General features: G+C 41.5%; 1 protein-coding gene across 2 annotated transcripts in view; it reads left to right on the forward strand.

The window, feature by feature from the left end:
• Window positions 1–17,525, forward strand: part of LOC109473501 (probable ATP-dependent RNA helicase DDX27) — an 18,251-nt gene extending 726 nt beyond the window's left edge. The window contains exons 2-22 of one of the 2 annotated variants that reach the window (XM_019773375.1): window positions 10,612–10,746; window positions 10,894–10,953; window positions 11,244–11,586; window positions 11,738–11,791; window positions 11,938–11,966; window positions 12,142–12,231; window positions 12,384–12,489; window positions 12,720–13,044; window positions 13,366–13,465; window positions 13,830–13,971; window positions 14,096–14,232; window positions 14,493–14,591; window positions 14,749–14,831; window positions 14,970–15,064; window positions 15,286–15,392; window positions 15,522–15,618; window positions 15,931–16,004; window positions 16,323–16,446; window positions 16,674–16,773; window positions 17,098–17,169; window positions 17,363–17,525. In XM_019773375.1, coding sequence (XP_019628934.1) covers window positions 10,612–10,746; window positions 10,894–10,953; window positions 11,244–11,586; window positions 11,738–11,791; window positions 11,938–11,966; window positions 12,142–12,231; window positions 12,384–12,489; window positions 12,720–13,044; window positions 13,366–13,465; window positions 13,830–13,971; window positions 14,096–14,232; window positions 14,493–14,591; window positions 14,749–14,831; window positions 14,970–15,064; window positions 15,286–15,392; window positions 15,522–15,618; window positions 15,931–16,004; window positions 16,323–16,446; window positions 16,674–16,773; window positions 17,098–17,169; window positions 17,363–17,378 — 2,388 coding nt within the window. In that variant the 3' untranslated portion in view covers window positions 17,379–17,525. The remainder of the gene's footprint in view (window positions 1–10,611; window positions 10,747–10,893; window positions 10,954–11,243; window positions 11,587–11,737; window positions 11,792–11,937; window positions 11,967–12,141; window positions 12,232–12,383; window positions 12,490–12,719; window positions 13,045–13,365; window positions 13,466–13,829; window positions 13,972–14,095; window positions 14,233–14,492; window positions 14,592–14,748; window positions 14,832–14,969; window positions 15,065–15,285; window positions 15,393–15,521; window positions 15,619–15,930; window positions 16,005–16,322; window positions 16,447–16,673; window positions 16,774–17,097; window positions 17,170–17,362) is intronic. The other variant, XM_019773376.1, reaches the window with a different exon arrangement.
• Window positions 17,526–17,969: the final 444 nt, after the last annotated feature.

Genomic DNA, 17,969 nt, shown 5'->3' on the forward strand with positions numbered 1-17,969 from the left:
TTTGTTTACCTATTTCTCCGGGAAGAAAGCCCAAACTGTTGTTGCTCAGGCTCAGGTAAGTCAGTGTGCTGAGTTCACCTATTCCAGTCGGAAGCAGAGTCAGGCTGTTACAGTCCAAAGTCAGTTCTTCAAGTTGCTGCAAAGCCAAGAGTTCGGTGGGCGGCATAAGAAGTTTGTTGTTGTTGAGAAGGAGTCGTCTGACATGTGTCACCTGACGTACCGTTGGTGGCAGGACGCTGATATCTCGGTGACTTAAGTTCAGAACAGCTTCCTGCTTCTGGAGACACCGTTCGATCACATTGTCTATTTCTGGAGTTCCCATTCTGCTCCAAAGTGTACGAGGTCACCAAGGAGGTATGGCTTCGTCTAGAATATGGTAGGACGGCCACGAAAGACGGCCACGCCGCTATTGGTCAATTTCTCAGCAAGCTCCACGCTGCTATTGGTCGGGGTATCAGCTGCTGCAGTGAGGGGTAGCTAGCGGTGGGGAGGGCTGCCGGCGTTTATCCACAACTTTTAGGGGACAACAAAACGTCAACCTTTACGACTATAATCACTCCACTTCGGTGGATAAGCCACAAACAGTCATTTGTGCGGCTCTTAGCTCTGGAAACCTTACAGGTAATGACTGCGTGAGGGAGTTGGGTCTAGATTACGTTACCAGTAAAACGCCGTACGCGTACGCGTATACGGGAAATACTTTCCATGGGCCTTTCATAATGTAGGGACCAGGTAAGCACCGTACAGGTGATATTTGCGTGGCCCTTTCATCTGGAGACCAGGTAAGGAACCTTACAGGTAATATTTGCGTGGCCCTTTCATCTAGGGAGCAGGTAAGGCACCGTACAGGTGATATTGGTGTGGCCCTTTCATCTGGGAACCAGGTAAGGCAGCATACAGGTGATATTTGCTTGGCCCTTTTATCTGGGAATCAGGTAAGGCACCGTACAGGTGATATTGGCGTGGCCCTTTCATCTGGGGAGCAGGTAAGGCACCGTACGGGTAATATTTGTGTGGCCCTTTCATCTGGGGACCAGGTAAGGCACCGTACAGGTAATATTTGCGTGGCCCTTTCATCTGGGAACCAGGTAAGGCACCGTACAGGTAATATTTGTGTGGTCGTTTCATCTGTGGACCAGGTAAGGCACCGTACAGGTGATATTGGTGTGGCCCTTTCATCTGGGAACCAGGTAAGGCACCGTACAGGTAATATTTGTGTGGCCCTTTCATCTGGGGACCAGGTAAGGCACCGTACAGGTGATATTTGCGTGGCCCTTTCATCTGGGAGCAGGTAAGGCACCGTACAGGTAATATTTGCGTGGCCCTTTCATCTGGGGACCAGGTAAGGCACTGTACAGGTGATATTGGCATGGCCCTTTCATCTGGGGACCAGGTTAGGAACCATACAGGTAATATTTGCATGACCCTTTTATTTGTGGACCAGGTAAGGCACTGTACAGGTGATAATTCCGTGGCCCTTTTATTTGTGGACCAGGTAAGGCACCCTACAGGTTATATTGGCGTGGCCCTTTTATCTGGGAACCATGTTAGGCACCGTACAGGTAATATTTGTGTAGCCTTTTCATCTGGTGACCAGGTAAGGCACCTATAGGTAAACTTTGCATGGCCCTTTCCTCTTTGTACTAGGTATGTCACCGTACAGGTAATATCTGAATGGCCCTATTATCTGGAGACAAAGTAAGGTACCATATACTAGTAGGTAATGTTTGTATGGTTTATAGGTTTTGGGGCCCAGTAAGACCATACAATTTATATTTGTTGTTTGTTCTTTTTGTATTTTTTTCGTCTAATGACATTTTTATATACTAGTGTTTAGATTGCTAGTGTCTAGAATATTTCTTTTTTTTTTCTAGGGTCATTTGCCAGAAAGGAGAAACTGATTGCACAGCAGGAAATGGAGATGTCAATGCATTAAATTCTGGAATTGTTGGAAGTGCCAGCTTTAGTTCATAACAACAACATGAATACTGAACCCTGACTTATGTTATCACATTCTTTCTCTGAAGTAGAATAACTAGAGGTGGATTGTAGTGTTGAACTGTAGAACTATTCTGTGTTCGCTTATTTATTTGTTTTCTATTTTTCCGAGTTGCATGTTTGAGAATATTTTCTAAAACTGTTTCAAGCATAACATATAGTAACTAGATTCATTACCTATAGTACTTGTAGATATTACCAGTTTATTTTCTGATACATGTATATTATTTTCAACACCATTCAATTATTATTAAAGCTGAAATACACGTTTTCACTCTTGTTTCCATAGACTTTCATTTCCAGTGTAGTTCAAGTCAGTATATGATTCAAGAATAGCAAGTGTACAGCATTAAAATCATGTATCCCAACATAATACTTGAACGCACTAATGTCGCCAAGAAGCAAGCAATTGATAGAAGTTATTACTGTGTAAATGGTGTAAAGGACAGTAGAATCAAAGGTATTATAGGGATTAGGAATTCGCATTATTGAAAAGGACAGCCTTAAACCCTTTTCAAAGGCTGCACTCAAATCTTTCTTGAGGAACGTAAACCTTTGTTTTCAATTATTTGGAGAACTCTATGCTTTAATGACTCAAATTTCAACAGAATATAACTCAATGGCCAATTACGGCATCAGACGGAATTCATACAGCCACTTTCTAAGCTCCCATGAACATACCAGCCGAATTTGAAACCAATCCGTTCAGTTTTACTTTTAGTTTTACTTTTAAGTTTTCAGCTCGCGCTTTCAAAGGCTATGTTGCGCATAGAAAAATCTAGATCGATCATTGCCGCATCATATGAAATTGCATTTTCCTTTCTAGACCGAGAAGGAAATAATATTTTGGGATGAAACTTCGACATTAGTATCCTGAAATACCGATATATCTGCGTTGTTAGCAGATCTGCTCTTTTTCCATTCCTTTTGGTAGATACAGGTCAGTCATTTGGCTTCATTTTTTGGTCGTGTCCCAATACCCAACTGAAATGTGCGGTATTTCAATAATAAGGTAGAGTTAGGGATCTACATTATGAAATAGACATAATATTCTACATAGGTCTGGTTAGGACCTTTCAGTGGTATCACCACTTCCTTTTTCATGGGCTGCACCTAGTCTTTTTGGAGGAATGTCAACTTATATTTTGAAAAGTTGTGAGAGAGCAAAGAATGTCCTTGGAGAGATGTGTGCTTTCGTGAAGAAATTTCAATTGAAAATAACTCAATGACTAATTATAACATCAGCATGGGAATTCATACAGTAACTTTGTAAGCTTCAATGAACATACCAGCCGAATTTGAAAGAAATCCTCCCAGTTTTAGACGAGATATGGAAACCGACACGATTCCAGCTCGCGCGAAGCGAGGTCGCCTTCAAACCGTTCTGTTTCGCATAGACAATTCTAGGTCGATTTTGACCGCATCACGCAAAATTGCGTTTACCTTCATAGACCGAGAATGAAATGATATTTTGCGCTGAAACTTGGACATTAGTATCCTGAAATACCGATATATCTGCGTTGTTAGCAGATCTGCTCTTTTTCCATTCCTTTTGGTAGATACAGGTCAGTCATTTGGCTTCATTTTTTGGTCGTGTCCCAATACCCAACTGAAATGTGCGGTATTTCAATAATAAGGTAGAGTTAGGGATCTACATTATGAAATAGACATAATATTCTACATAGGTCTGGTTAGGACCTTTCAGTGGTATCACCACTTCCTTTTTCATGGGCTGCACCTAGTCTTTTTGGAGGAATGTCAACTTATATTTTGAAAAGTTGTGAGAGAGCAAAGAATGTCCTTGGAGAGATGTGTGCTTTCGTGAAGAAATTTCAATTGAAAATAACTCAATGACTAATTATGACATCAGCATGGGAATTCATACAGTAACTTTGTAAGCTTCAATGAACATACCAGCCGAATTTGAAAGAAATCCACCCAGTTTTAGACGAGATATGGAAACCGACACGATTCCAGCTCGCGCGAAGCGAGGTCGCCTTCAAACCGTTCTGTTTCGCATAGACAATTCTAGGTCGATTTTGACCGCATCACGCAAAATTGCGTTTACCTTCATAGACCGAGAATGAAATGATATTTTGCGCTGAAACTTGGACATTAGTATCCTGAAATACTGGTCTATCTCTGCTGTAAACAGATTTACTCTTTTGTGAATTTTCGTAAAGCTACAAGCAATTCAGTTGGCTTCATTTTTCGGCCATGCCCCAAAATCCCACTGAAATGTGCGGTATTGCAATAATAAGGTAGATTTAGGGATTTACATTATGAAATAGACATAATCTTTTATATACGTCTGTTCAGGACCTTTCCGTGGTATCACCACTTCCTTTTTCATTGGTTGCACCTCCTCGTTTCGGAGGAATGTCAACTTATATTTTGAAACGTTGTGCGAGATGTATGCTTTCAGGAAGAAATTTCAATTGAAAATAACTCGATGACTGATTATGACATCAGCATGGGGATTCATACCGTAACTCTGTAAGCTTCAATGAACATACCAGCCAAATTTGAAAGAACTCCATGTAGTTTTAGATGAGATACGGAGACCGACATGATTTCAGCTCGCGCGAAGCGAGGTCGCCTTTAAACCGCTATGTTTGGCATAGACAATTCTAGGTCAATTTTGACTGCATCACGCAAAATTGCGTTTTCCTTTCTAGACCGAGAATGAAATGATATTTTGAGCTGAAACTTAGCTATTAGTATCCTGAAATACTGGTCTATCTCTGCTGTGAACAGATTTGCTCTTTGATGAATTTTCGTAAAGCTACAAGCAATTCATTTGGCCCCATTTTTCGGCCATGCCCAAAACCCCCATTGGAATACGCGGTATTGCAATGATCAGGTTGATTTAGGGATTTACACTGTAAAATGGACATAATCTTTTATACACGTCTGTTGAGTACCTTTCAGTGGTACCACCACTTCCTTTTTTATCGGTTGCACCCAATCGTTTTGTAGAAAAGTCAACTTATATTTTGAAAAGTTGTGAGAGATCTATGCTTTCATGAAGAAATTTCAATTGAAAATAACTCAATGACTAATCATGACATCAGCATGAAAATTCATACCGTAACTTTATAAGCTTTTATGAATATACCAGCCAAATTTGAAAGAAATCCGTGTAGGTTTAAGCGAGATACGGAAACCAGCACGTTTCAAGCTCCCGCGATGCGAAACCGTCTTCAAACCGCTATGTTTCGCAAAGACAATTCTAGCTCGATTTTGACCGCATCGCCCAAAATTGAGTTTTACTTTCTAAATCGAGAATGAAATGATATTTTAGGATGAAACTTCGACATTAGTATCCTGAAATACTGATCGTTGTGTGTTGTTAACAAATCTACTCTTCTTCCATTCCTTTTGGTAGATACAGGTCAGTTATTTGGCTTCATTTTTTGGGCATGTCCTAAACCCCACTGAAATGTGCGGTATTGCAATAATAAGGTAGAGTTAGTGATTTACATTATGAAATAGACATAATCCTCTACATAGGTCTGATACCTTTCAGTGGTATCACCACGTCTTCCTTTTACAATGGTTATACCGAATCGTTTTGAAGGAAAGTAAAGGTATATTTTAAAGGTTGTGACAGATGTTTGAATGAAGCAAATTTCAATTGAAAATAACTCAATGACTAATTACGACATCAGCACGGGAATTCATACAGTAACTTTGTAAGCTTCAATGAACATATCAGCCGAATCTTAAAGAAATATGTGCAGTTTTAGACGAGATACGGAACCCGCGGCCGGTACGTTTTAAGCTCGCGTTATGTTCCGAAAGCCCTATGGTCCGAAATCTTTATGTTCCGAAAGCCCTTTGTTCCTTTCTAAAATGCCCCGAATTAAGTATCAAACACATACCCGAATGCTATTTCTACATGTAGCATGTATATAATGTGAAATCTGTAGATGTTTTGAAAAATCTCCAGATGTTTTCAAAAAATTTACGAGATTTTTTCAAAACATCTACAGATTTTTTCAAAACATCTACAGATTTTTTCAAAACATCTACAGATTTTTTCAAAACATCTCGAGATGTTTTTTCAGAATTTTAATTTGAAACTAGTTTTACTAAGGTTTTGTCAAAATCTATATTTCGTCCCGGGGAAGTTTTAATTCACATTCTTCTAGTACGTATGTAATTGTACCCAAACAACCATGCAGTCATGCTCATTCAGCAGCTCAAGAGTTTTTGTGTCAGTCATAGTCAGAGGCATATTAAGGGCACATTCTGTGTATTTGCATATTTGTTCCTGACTTCAAAGACAATGTACAAGAAAGACAATTGAAAACGAATACTAGTAGGTGTAGTTTGACTTTAATAACTGCATTGAGCGAAGAATGTACACATATAAGGTACATGTATATATAGTAGTCTTACAGAATTAAATTCAAAACAACAGAATGTACTCTACATACAAGTCACTATTAGAATATTCTATAAGAGGTTTTAGAAACTGATTCTTACAGGTTTTAGAAACTGATTCTTACACGTGTCCCTCACAACAATATAAATGGACCAAAATAATCAAGAAAGCACATACCGGTACTTAGCTCTACATTTTGTTACTAGAATCCACTTCCAGTTATTCTACTTTTGGAGTAAAATCCTAACAGACTTCACCATTCATGTTGTTGCTATAAACTAACCCTAACACTGTTAAAGTCAGTACTTCGAACCATTCTAGACAGCTTCTCGTCCTTCAAAGGGCCAAAGAACCAATATCAAGGTCCCTAAGAATCACACAAATATTCTTTTCTTAACTAGTTTCTACATAAAAGGGCCACACAAATTATAAATAATATGGTGCCTTACCTGCTCCTCAGATGAAAGACCCACGTCAATATCACCTGTACGGTGCCTTACTTGGTTGAAAAATGAAAGGGCCACGCCAATATCACCTGTACGGTGTCTTACCTAGGCCTAGTCTCCAGATGAAAGGGCCACACAAATATTACTTGTACTGTGCCTTACCTGGTCCCCAGATGAAAGGGCCACGCCAATATCACCTGTAGGGTGCCTTACCTGGTCCACAAATGAAAGGGCCACGCAAATATTACCTGTACGGAGACTTACCTGGTCGACAAATGAAAGGGTCACGCCAATATCACCTGTACGGTGCCTTACCTGGTCCCCAGATGAAAGGGCCACGCCAATATCACCTGTATGGTGCCTTACCTGGTCCACAAATGAAAGGGCCACGTAAATATTACCTGTACGGAGACTTACCTGGTTGACAAATGAAAGGGCCACGCCAATATCACCTGTACAATCCTTACCTGCTCCCCAGATGAAAGGGCGACGCCAATATCACCTAAACGGTGCCTTACCTGGTCCCTAGATGAGAGGGCCACGCTAATACCACCTGTACAGTCCTTAGCTGGTCCCTAGATGAAAGGGCCACGCCAATATCACCTGAACGGTGCCTTACCTAGTCCCCAGATGAAAGGGCCACGCCAATATCACCTGTATGGTGCCTTACCTGATTCCCAGATGAAAGGGCCATGCCAATATCACCTGTACGGTGCCTTACCTGGTCCACAAATGAAAGGGCCACACAAATATTACCTGTACGGTGCCTAATATGGTCCCCAGACAAAAGGGCCATGCCAATATCACCTGTACGGTGCCTTACCTGGTTCCCAGATGAAAGGGCCACGCCAATATCACCTGTACGGTGCCTTACCTGGTTCCCAGATGAAAGGGCCACGCAAATATCACCTGTACGGTGCCTTACCTGGTCCCCAGATGAAAGGGCCACGCAAATAGCACCTGTACTGTGCCTTACCTGGTCCCCAGATGAAAGGGCCACGCCAATATCACCTGTACGGTGCCTTACCTGCTCCCCAGATGAAAGGGCCATGCAAATATCACCTGTACGGTGCCTTACCTGGTTCCCAGATGAAAGGGCCATGCAAATATTACCTGTACGGTGCTTACCTGGTCCCCAGGTGAAAGGGCCACGCAAATATCACCTGTACGGTGCCTTACCTGCTCCCCAGATGAAAGGGCCACACAAATATCACCTGTATGGTGCCTTACCTGGTTCCCAGATGAGAGGGCCACGCAAATATTACCTGTATGGTGCCTTACCTGGTCCCCAGATGAAAGGGCCACGCCAATATCACCTGTATGGTGCCTTACCTGATTCCCAGATGAAAGGGCCATGCCAGTATCACCTGTACGGTGCCTTACCTGGTCCACAAATGAAAGGGCCACACAAATATTACCTGTACGGTGCCTTATATGGTCCCCAGACAAAAGGGCCATGCCAATATCACCTGTACGGTGCCTTACCTGGTTCCCAGATGAAAGGGCCATGCCAATATCACCTGTACGGTGCCTTACCTGGTTCCCAGATGAAAGGGCCACGCCAATATCACCTGTATGGTGCCTTACCTGATTCCCAGATGAAAGGGCCATGCCAATATCACCTGTACGGTGCCTTACCTGGTCCACAAATGAAAGGGCCACACAATATTACCTGTTACGGTGCCTAATATGGTCCCCAGACAAAAGGGCCATGCCAATATCACCTGTACGGTGCCTTACCTGGTTCCCAGATGAAAGGGCCATGCCAATATCACCTGTACAGTGCCTTCCCTAGTCCCAAGATGAAAGGGCCACACAAATATCACCTGTACAGTGCCTTACCTGGTTCCCAGATGAAAGGGCCACGCAAATATTACCTGTATGGTGCCTTACCTGGTCCACAGATGAAAGGGCCACGCGAATATTAGCTGTACGGTGCCTTACCTGGTCCCCAGATGAAAGGGCCACGCAAATATTACCTGTACGGTGCCTTACCTGGTTCCCAGATGAAAGGGCCATGCCAATATCACCTGTATTAGGGCTGCGTACCTAAACGTAACATCAGGTACAGGTACAGGTACCGGTACAGAGGTTTAGGTACAGGTCCGGACCTGTACCTGTACCTGAACAATTTGACAAATTAACACGTGTTCTTCACTTTTTCAATCATGACACAGAAACAATAATAAAGTGTTGACAACAAAGAAAATGACTGACCTCTGACCTGATTTGAGTTTGTTGACCAATCACAACCCTGGATCAGCCACACTCTCGCGATGTCTCTCTGGTTCCCAGATGAAAGGGCCACGCAAATATTACCTGTACGGTGGCTTACCTGGTCCCCAGATGAAAGGGCCACGCAAATATTACCTGTATGGTTCCTAAATCTGGTCCCTAGATGAAAGGGCCACGCCAAATATCACCTGTACGGTGCCTTACCTGGTTCCCAGATGAAAGGCCACGCAAATATTACCTGTACGGTGCCTTTGGTTCCCAGATGAAAGGGCCACGCAAATATTACCTGTATGGTTCCTAAACCTGGTCCCTAGATGAAAGGGCCACGCCAATATTACCTGTACGGTGCCTTACCTGGTCCCTACATAATTTATGAAAGGCCCATGGAATTTTCCCGTACGGCGTTTTACCATGGAGGTAGAAATGGTTTTACTGGTAAGGCCATGTTGATTTGATTATATGGATGACATCCTCTGGGAACCCCAAAACTGATGCGCGCGTGCGAATAAAAAAAAAGTTTTGCAAAAAAAAAAAAGTTGCTTTCACTATGAAATCTACGTGGTCATGAAGGTTGAACAAATGGCACAGAATATGTTATGGCGAATAATCTACTCTTCGAATTCATTTTTTTAAATTTTTGTCTTTTTTCCTTTGATTTTGGCATTCTACGACATTGGTATCGTTTCTAAATGTTTTCCTTGCAACTTATGGTATATTTTTGCTCATTTAGCAACTGTTTTGCACGATTTACAGTATGGTTGAAAACTTTTTTTTTTTTGGAAACGGCCGAAAATTCATGCGCGCGCGGATGTCATCCATATAATCAAATCAACATGGCCTAACACGTTATCTAGACCCAAGTCCCTCACGCACTCATTACCTGTAAGGTTTCCAGAGCTAAGAGCCGCACAAATGAATGTTTGTGGCTTATCCACCGAAGTGGAGTGATTATAGCCGTAAAGGTTGACGTTTTTTGCCCCTAAAAGCTGTGGATAAACGCCGGAACACCGGCAGCCCTCCCCACCGCTAGCTATCCCTCACTGTAGCAGCTGATACCCCGACCAATAGCAGCGTGGAGCTTGCTGAGAAATTGACCAATAGCGGCGTGGCCGTCTTTCGTGGCCGTCCTACCATATTCTAGGCCAAGCCATACCTCACATGTGGGCCGCATATACACGTGGTGGGCAAAACATGGAACGCTAAGCTGGAAACTTGATAATTACTTTAAAACGATCGCCACTTGTAATATGTGGTGCCTATCAAACGTATACTGTGACTGTTTGACAATTCAGAGAGGCAGACTGCTAAGTAAGTACTTCAGTTGTTCCTCGATTGGCCCTTTAAATTTTACATTTTTTTCAAACATTAGATCTATCCCGAGAAGATTCGTAAGTTATGTTGGTAAGTGCGACATACCGTAATGTCCACATGTGAATGTAATATCAAGTCGTATCTTGCAGAATGTCTAACGCTATTTACTTATTTAGAATACATGTATTATGGCTAAAAGACATTTTCAAATTGTATATTGTTACATAACAGGTTATGCCAAAGCCTAAAAAGAAGAGGGGGAGTAAAAAGAAAAATGTTGATTTCACGGAAGAATTCCAGTTTGAGGAGACGGAACTAGACTTGGAGGACAGCTGGAACTACCAGATAGATGGACTAAAACACAAGGTGGGAATTACACTACAGCTCAATGTGTAATAAATTTTTGTATCAATGGCTTCTGTATTATGTTGATCATGACTATCCTGTACAAACAAAGTAAATACAAAATGTCTTTGATGACAAACATTTCAAATTGCATTTACTCTTTTGCAGGCTGTGGCAACCACACTGGATGAGAAGATAGCACAAATCAGAAAAGAAAGGAAGAAAAGGGTGAGTGAAGAATCTGGGAACAAAGTTTCAAAACCCTGGTTTCACTCAAATGCATCTAAATCATTAGTTGGGTTGATCAGCTGTATCATGTTAGTACAAGCTGTAGTTTTGATAAAGAATGCATCTGAACCATTCAAATTCTTCTGCAGTGTTATCAGTTAGGAATCTAGTGTCAACTCAATTATTGGTAAGTCACATGTACCATAATTCTAACTCTGTAAGTAATACTTGTTTACTATGGGGTAAATATATTTTTGATTGAAAAACCATGTATGATATCATACCCTCAGAAACATAAACAGGTAGAGGAACAAGCTGGAGAAGCTGCTGATGAAGGATCAACAAAGAAAGCATCGAAAACTTCAGTGGAGAAGGAGGAAGAAGAGGCCGATGGGGATGATGAGATGGACAATGATGATGGTGATGATGATGAAGATGGTATAGTAGTAGAGGAAGAAGATGGAGATGTTGAGGATGAAGAGGAAGATGATGATGATGATGAAGATGAACAGGAAGGTGATGATGATGAAGATGAAAGTGATGCAGAAGAAGATAGTGCAGATGAAGTTCAGCAGGGAGGGCAAGAGGATGAGAGTGAAGAAGAAACATCCTCTGATGAAGACACAATAGCAGGTATGTAATACTGGTACTAAGAGAATGTGTAAAACTTTGCAGTCTTTTTGCAGGACTCCATGTGTTCATTACTGCATCCCCAACAATCTTGACTGTCCTTGTTGTATTTTGCGTAACTCATCAATAACTTTACATATTTCTATTTCTGCAGACAGAATCAGGATAAAAGAGAAGAAAACAAAGAAGAAAAAGAAGGACAACAAAGGTACTCTATCAGTTCCCTTGACATGTTTTACATTCAACATTGTCTCCTCTGTTAGGTCATTTTTTAAAACTGATTGACAGTTCCAGCTTGTGCTTGTTACATACAAACTACTAGTACATCTCAAGGTCTTCTTCACTTCCTTACAGGGAAGGATGAGAATGTGGAGGACTCTGAGGTATGTAGTATTTTTGAGTCTTCCCATATATTACTAGTATTGCACCATATTGTCAATTCATCAATATTTATGCTTCTTTGTAGAACTAGAATTGATTAGGAAATCCAAAAATGGACCAAATGACATTATTCATGTACTAATCATTTAATACTGCTATTTATGTGTTTGATTACAGGAAGAAAATCAGACATTCTTTGTGGATGCACCACCCATTGATGAATCCATAACCTTCCAAGACATGAACCTGTCAAGGCCCCTTGTTAAGGTACAAGAATGTTTCTTAAAATGATGTTGGGTGATGTTTTAAACATTATTCTATTCAGAGTTTACCTCAAAAAATTTTTAAATTCTTAAAACATAGTGATAAGAAAGCTATCAGTAACCCAGGACTTGTCTATGTCCGTTTTTTTCCTTCAGGCTATTTCCCAGATGAAGTTCCACCACCCAACCCCCATTCAAAAGGCCACTATCCCTGTAGCCCTTCTGGGTAAGGATGTCTGTGCTTGCGCAGCCACAGGAACAGGTATGTGGCTCATTCATAACGGCTTAGTGCTCAGAACCATAGCTTGATTACCAAACCTATTTTAGCTGCCAATTTTCTTTTGTTCTCTCTGCAAAGAAGTCTTGACCAGATTGATTCCACTCGGCAGCTTAAGTACATTGTTTGTAGCTGTAGGAACTAAAATAATAGTAAACAGTAAAATGACCATATAATACCCAGACAAACAACTTGTACTACTGTTGCTGATGTAGGTAAGACAGCTGCATTCATGCTGCCTGTCCTGGAGCGTCTGCTGTACAAGCCTCGGCAGGCGCCTGTCACCAGGGTGCTGGTGCTGGCCCCCACCCGCGAGCTGGCCGTGCAGGTGCACCAGGTGTCGCGGCAGCTGGCACAGTTCACCAGCGTGGAGATCAGCCTGGCGGCCGGAGGGCTGGACATCAGGACGCAGGAGGCCGCCCTGCGGCTGGGGCCGGACGTGGTGATAGCCACACCTGGACGTCTGATCGACCATCTCCACAACACGCCTTCTTTCGACCTGAAGAGTATAGAGGTCCTCATCCTGGATGAAGCCGACAGGTGAGTCATACCTGGATCTTCCATCTGAGATTGGAAAAGCCAAATATTTCCTTAGACTTACAACATGATAATCAAAATTCATTGATACATATACCTTATGAAGTTTAGACTGTATTTTCAAACACAAGAAATTGAACTGACCCAGATTTTTGACTGTACAATTGCGGTCTTTGTCAAGAAATGAGCAATCATTGGTACCTTTTTGTTCAAAAACCCAACAACCAGTGCTTCCTAAAGGCCAACCTAGAGTTGTCCATAAAGTGTAGCTGTAGCTGTAGCTACACAAAAGATTGACTAACTGATTGTTCTTCACCTTTGCAGAATGCTGGATGAGTTTTTTGAGGAACAGATGAATGAAATCATCAGGTTATGTGCCAGGAAGAGACAGACCATGCTGTTCTCTGCCACCATGTCTGACCAGGTAAAGGCACAACTACAGTAGATTCCACTTTTTTTTACAAAGCCTATTTGCCAGCCTATTTTTGCTAGTACGCATATGTACCTAAATGCATCTGAGAATAGGACATACAGATATACGGATTTTCTTCTTACACAACCCGTACTGTATCTCACCTCCTCAGAGCTTCTGACTGGAGTTCAATACAATAGCAGCGAGAAGCAGAACTCCCAGTCAGAAGCTCCCAGTCCCTATATCCTGTACCTAAATACAATGTTACCTATAGCCTTAATTTACTATTGATTATTATGTATTTCTTTTGTATTGTCCACTGACATTTTGCACAGTATGGTAAGTTTGTTGCTCATTGTTGTCTGTTTGTTCCCAGGTGAAGGATCTAGCTGCCGTGTCCCTGGAGAATCCAGTGAAGTTGTTTGTGAATGAGAACACAGACGTGGCCTTTAACCTGCGGCAGGAGTTCATCAGGATACGTCCCAACAGGGAGGGGGACAGGGAGGCTATCATCGCAGGTGGGAAGACTTTTATAATCCCAATCTCTAAATAATGAGATAAGATGGCTGAAATCAATTAAAGAATGCTCTTTGCTGCTAGTATTATAGTAATCTAATTGTTTTTTGTTCCTCCCATCCTCAGCGTTGTGCAGTCGGACGTTCCACGACCACTGTATCGTGTTTATCCAGACCAAACTCCAGGCTCACCGCATGCACATCATCCTGGGACTGCTGGGGCTGAATGTGGGGGAGCTGCATGGAAACCTGTCACAGACACAGGTAACAGCAACTACTGACGGGAAATGCTACTTATGTAGTACTACATTACACAACAAAGTTGGAAAGTCCCCCCAAAAAATCCAATGTTTTCCAGGACAATGTTTAAAATTTTATTCTTACGTACCCTTGTGTTGGCATCGCTTCAGTTCAGCATCGTACTATCCAATATTCTATTTGCATTTGCTGAATGATGACAATGACAGCCTTTGAATGCTCTTTATAGATGACCATTAAACAGTGTTACTGTTGTACTTTCCCAGAGATTAGAGACTCTGAGAAGGTTTAAGGATGCTGAAGTGGATGTCCTACTAGCTACAGACCTGGCAGCCAGAGGACTGGATATACAGGGGGTCAAAACTGTAAGTACACTTCTCTACTTAAAAAAATTAATTGTGGTACATGTATTTTTGGTTTCAAAAAGGTCAGTTCATTTCCTAATGTTTGAAATATTGGTATAATTCTGTAACAAACATTTGTTTCAACATGTTTTAATTGTCTGTCTTGTTGGAAATACAGGTTATTAACTTCACCATGCCCAGCACACTGAAACACTACATCCACAGGGTGGGCAGGACAGCAAGAGCTGGCAAGTCTGGAAGGTAGGCTAGAAATCTCCCATTGCATCTTAATCACAGCCTCTGCCAGCATGCAATAGATGTCATGTCACAGATAAAAGCTTACTAATTGGTGTTTGCAGAAAAAAAGGGATCCTTATAGGCTACCTTCCTTTATTTCAGAGCTGTCACATTGGTTGGAGAGAAGGAGAGGAGATACCTAAAGGATGTAGTGAAAAATGCCAGGAATCCTGTGAAAAGTAGAGTTGTACCACAAGGTATGTACTACAAGGTACCATGTATCTACAGTCCACAGTACTTTTCAAATCGTTTAATGGAGAAGGTAGTTGCAGTTCTGGACAATCCTTAGTTTTAACTTCCCCCTGCTGTGGTAGCCTTTTGGCACCAAATTTGTATTGCTTATGGGATGAGGCAGCAGGGAGTAAACCTCAACAGGATTCCTGTTCATTATCCACACCTTTCCCTGCACATTTTCCAGAGGTAATCCTGAAGTACCGTGACAAGATAGAGAAGATGGAAAAAGACGTGGCAGAGATCCTCCGGCTGGAGGCTGAGGAGAAGGAGATGGCTTCTACAGAGAACAAGGTCAGGGTTCAAGCTGAGTTTATCTGTGGCAGCTGATGTCTTGTTCAGTAAGAAATCTCGGTACTTTGATATTCACCTCACAGGAGTTTTGATTTCTGACTGCATGACGTTGTTTTTTTTCCTTCCCAGATGAACCGTGTACAGAACATGTTGAACAGTCCTGACAACATGGCCCAACAGAAGAGAGGCTGGTTCCAAACTCATAAGGAACGTATGCAGGAGAAAGGTGGGGATTTCTTTAGTACACCTGAGACAGAAATGACTGACTTGACTTTGTACCGCAAGTTCTCCCTACTATCAAGTCTTCCTAAAAAGAGCCAAAAACCAATGGATTTAGTGCAGCAGCATGTGCTAACGTAGCCTGGGTATCATCCGGATTTTCGCTACGCAATGCTCGAAAAAATCACTGCGTAGGAAAATCCGGATGGTACCCAGGCTAGTACTAACAAAGTCCAAGCACAGAACTGGGTTGTTATGCAGTTCACTTCCATCTATTTTTGTCTGTTGCTGTACATGTATGTCTCTTATTCTCCTCCAGCTCGACTGGCCCTGGGAGAACCCATTGTTAAGGGGAAGAAGAAAGGCAAACATGTCAAATCAGCTCCTCTCAATGTAAGTACCTTTCTACCTAACAAGCTACTCAGTACCTGAAGCTACTTCCTTAACCTGTTACCGGTAGTACAAATCCTTGGGAAAATATACATTATCTTGTGGATGTTTGTTGTTCCTGTGGAAGATAATCAGGGCTCTTTCTAGACATTTTGGGCAAGGTAGTGTTGTAGCTCAAGGGTGAAATTTGTCCAAAACAAGCTAATTTAAGGGAGAAAAACCACCAAAATTTGAATGGTGCTGAGGTCACAACATGGTAGTGAAAGACCACTATTCCACCGCTTAGGGAGAGCCCAATAACTTCATTTGTTGTTGTCTTAGGCTGAAGACCGGGTCCAGTTGGAGATGCAGAAGGCCCAGGACTTTGCCTTGAGACAAGCCAAGAGAGACAGGAAACCCAAAAGGATCAAGGCCTTCTATGAGAAGGAGGAAGGGGCAAAACCTGGTCAGTATTTCGGTAGTCACCATCAAAAATGTAGCTCTATAGTCAAGTTGTAGATATTGTTTGTTTAGACCTTTGAAAAAAGAAGTGTATTAGCCTCACTGTTGATACTTATTTGTATGCAGCTCATGTTTTGCATGTTCTTAGTAAAGATGTGCACAGTTCTTATTTCTTGTCTCATGTCATGTTCTTATGGTACAAGAGGTGCTAAATGAGATAAATTTTCTCAGCAGCTAAGAAGATGAAGAAGCAGAATACAGGTCCCAAGTCTACCTTTGATAAGGAGTTGGTAGACACCAGTAGGAAAGCACTGAAGAAGTTCAGGGCAGGGTAGGTGTGATATTTCTGAGATGTTGGTCTTTTCATTCATCGATAAAGGTTAGACATTGAGGTAATAAGATACCAAAGTACAAAAGTGCCTATCCAGATGCTTGAGTAACTGTTTCTTTGGTATCTTGGTCTTTTAGTTCTTAATGTTTATGAAGATACCGCTTAACATTGTTTTGTGACCACCTATTGAGACTTTAGTCACGGAGGCATACCTTGCTATGTAAGATTTTATATTGTAGGTTTCGTTGACCTACGCTACAGCTGAAGGACACATACATGTAGACATTGAATTACTTAATTACCTGTTCATCTCACCAATCACAGGCCGTCATATGAGGACAGAAAAAGACTTGGGATGTCTAAGAAGTCTAAAGGAAACTTCAAGTCCAAAAATAGGTATGTTATGATGACTTTCTGAACTTACAGATGGAGTGCCCAGTTGTTTGCTGTAATAAAGTAAATGTCACTTTAATGTGTGACATTTTGGTGTTATCTGGATTGAAAATACATGTATTAACAACACATGATTTCAATTAGAGTCACATTTAGGTCTCACCATTTTCTTCCTTCATTTATTTATGTTTTCTAGGTTCAAGAGGAGATGAGGGTGAGAGACTGAGGGAGAGAACAGTTGATGGAGGGACAACTGCTTGAAATGGACACTTCTTTGTTTAGAGATTATTCTTCTCATAGATGTAATGTAACAGCAAATCACCTGTTAAAGGAAATAAAAGTATCTTGTCAAATACAATCCACTTTATGGAACTACATGTTTGATAACAACAGCAGTTGGAAAGTTATTTTTTTGATCATTGTCAAATGTCTGAACAAGCTGTGTATGATCTGTCAGATATACATGTAAGATCTTAGATCACAAGTTTTGGAAATACCTAATTTTCTTTCTTGCAAATAAAGGTCTTAATTTAAGATCTACTCTGTGTGAATTGGTTTATATAAGTTTAGCAATGAATACGTATAACGTTAACATTCATCATCATCATATCATAATCAGGTGTCTTGCCCATAACAATCTGCACTCATTATCTAGGCCTATCTATATGAAGCTTCAGACGGAGTTTACAGAAAGAAAATAGTAAGAATCGTCCCAAGTAGATATGTGCAGATATTGGGCCAATTGCAAGGAGTTAGTATCTGCAGCAGATCATTTGTTGGACCAAAAAGGTTGATTGAGGCAT

Source organism: Branchiostoma belcheri, unplaced genomic scaffold (genome assembly GCF_001625305.1).
Source record: "Branchiostoma belcheri isolate BF01 breed outbred unplaced genomic scaffold, Haploidv18h27 scaffold3, whole genome shotgun sequence".
Classification (NCBI taxonomy): Eukaryota; Metazoa; Chordata; class Leptocardii; order Amphioxiformes; family Branchiostomatidae; genus Branchiostoma; species Branchiostoma belcheri.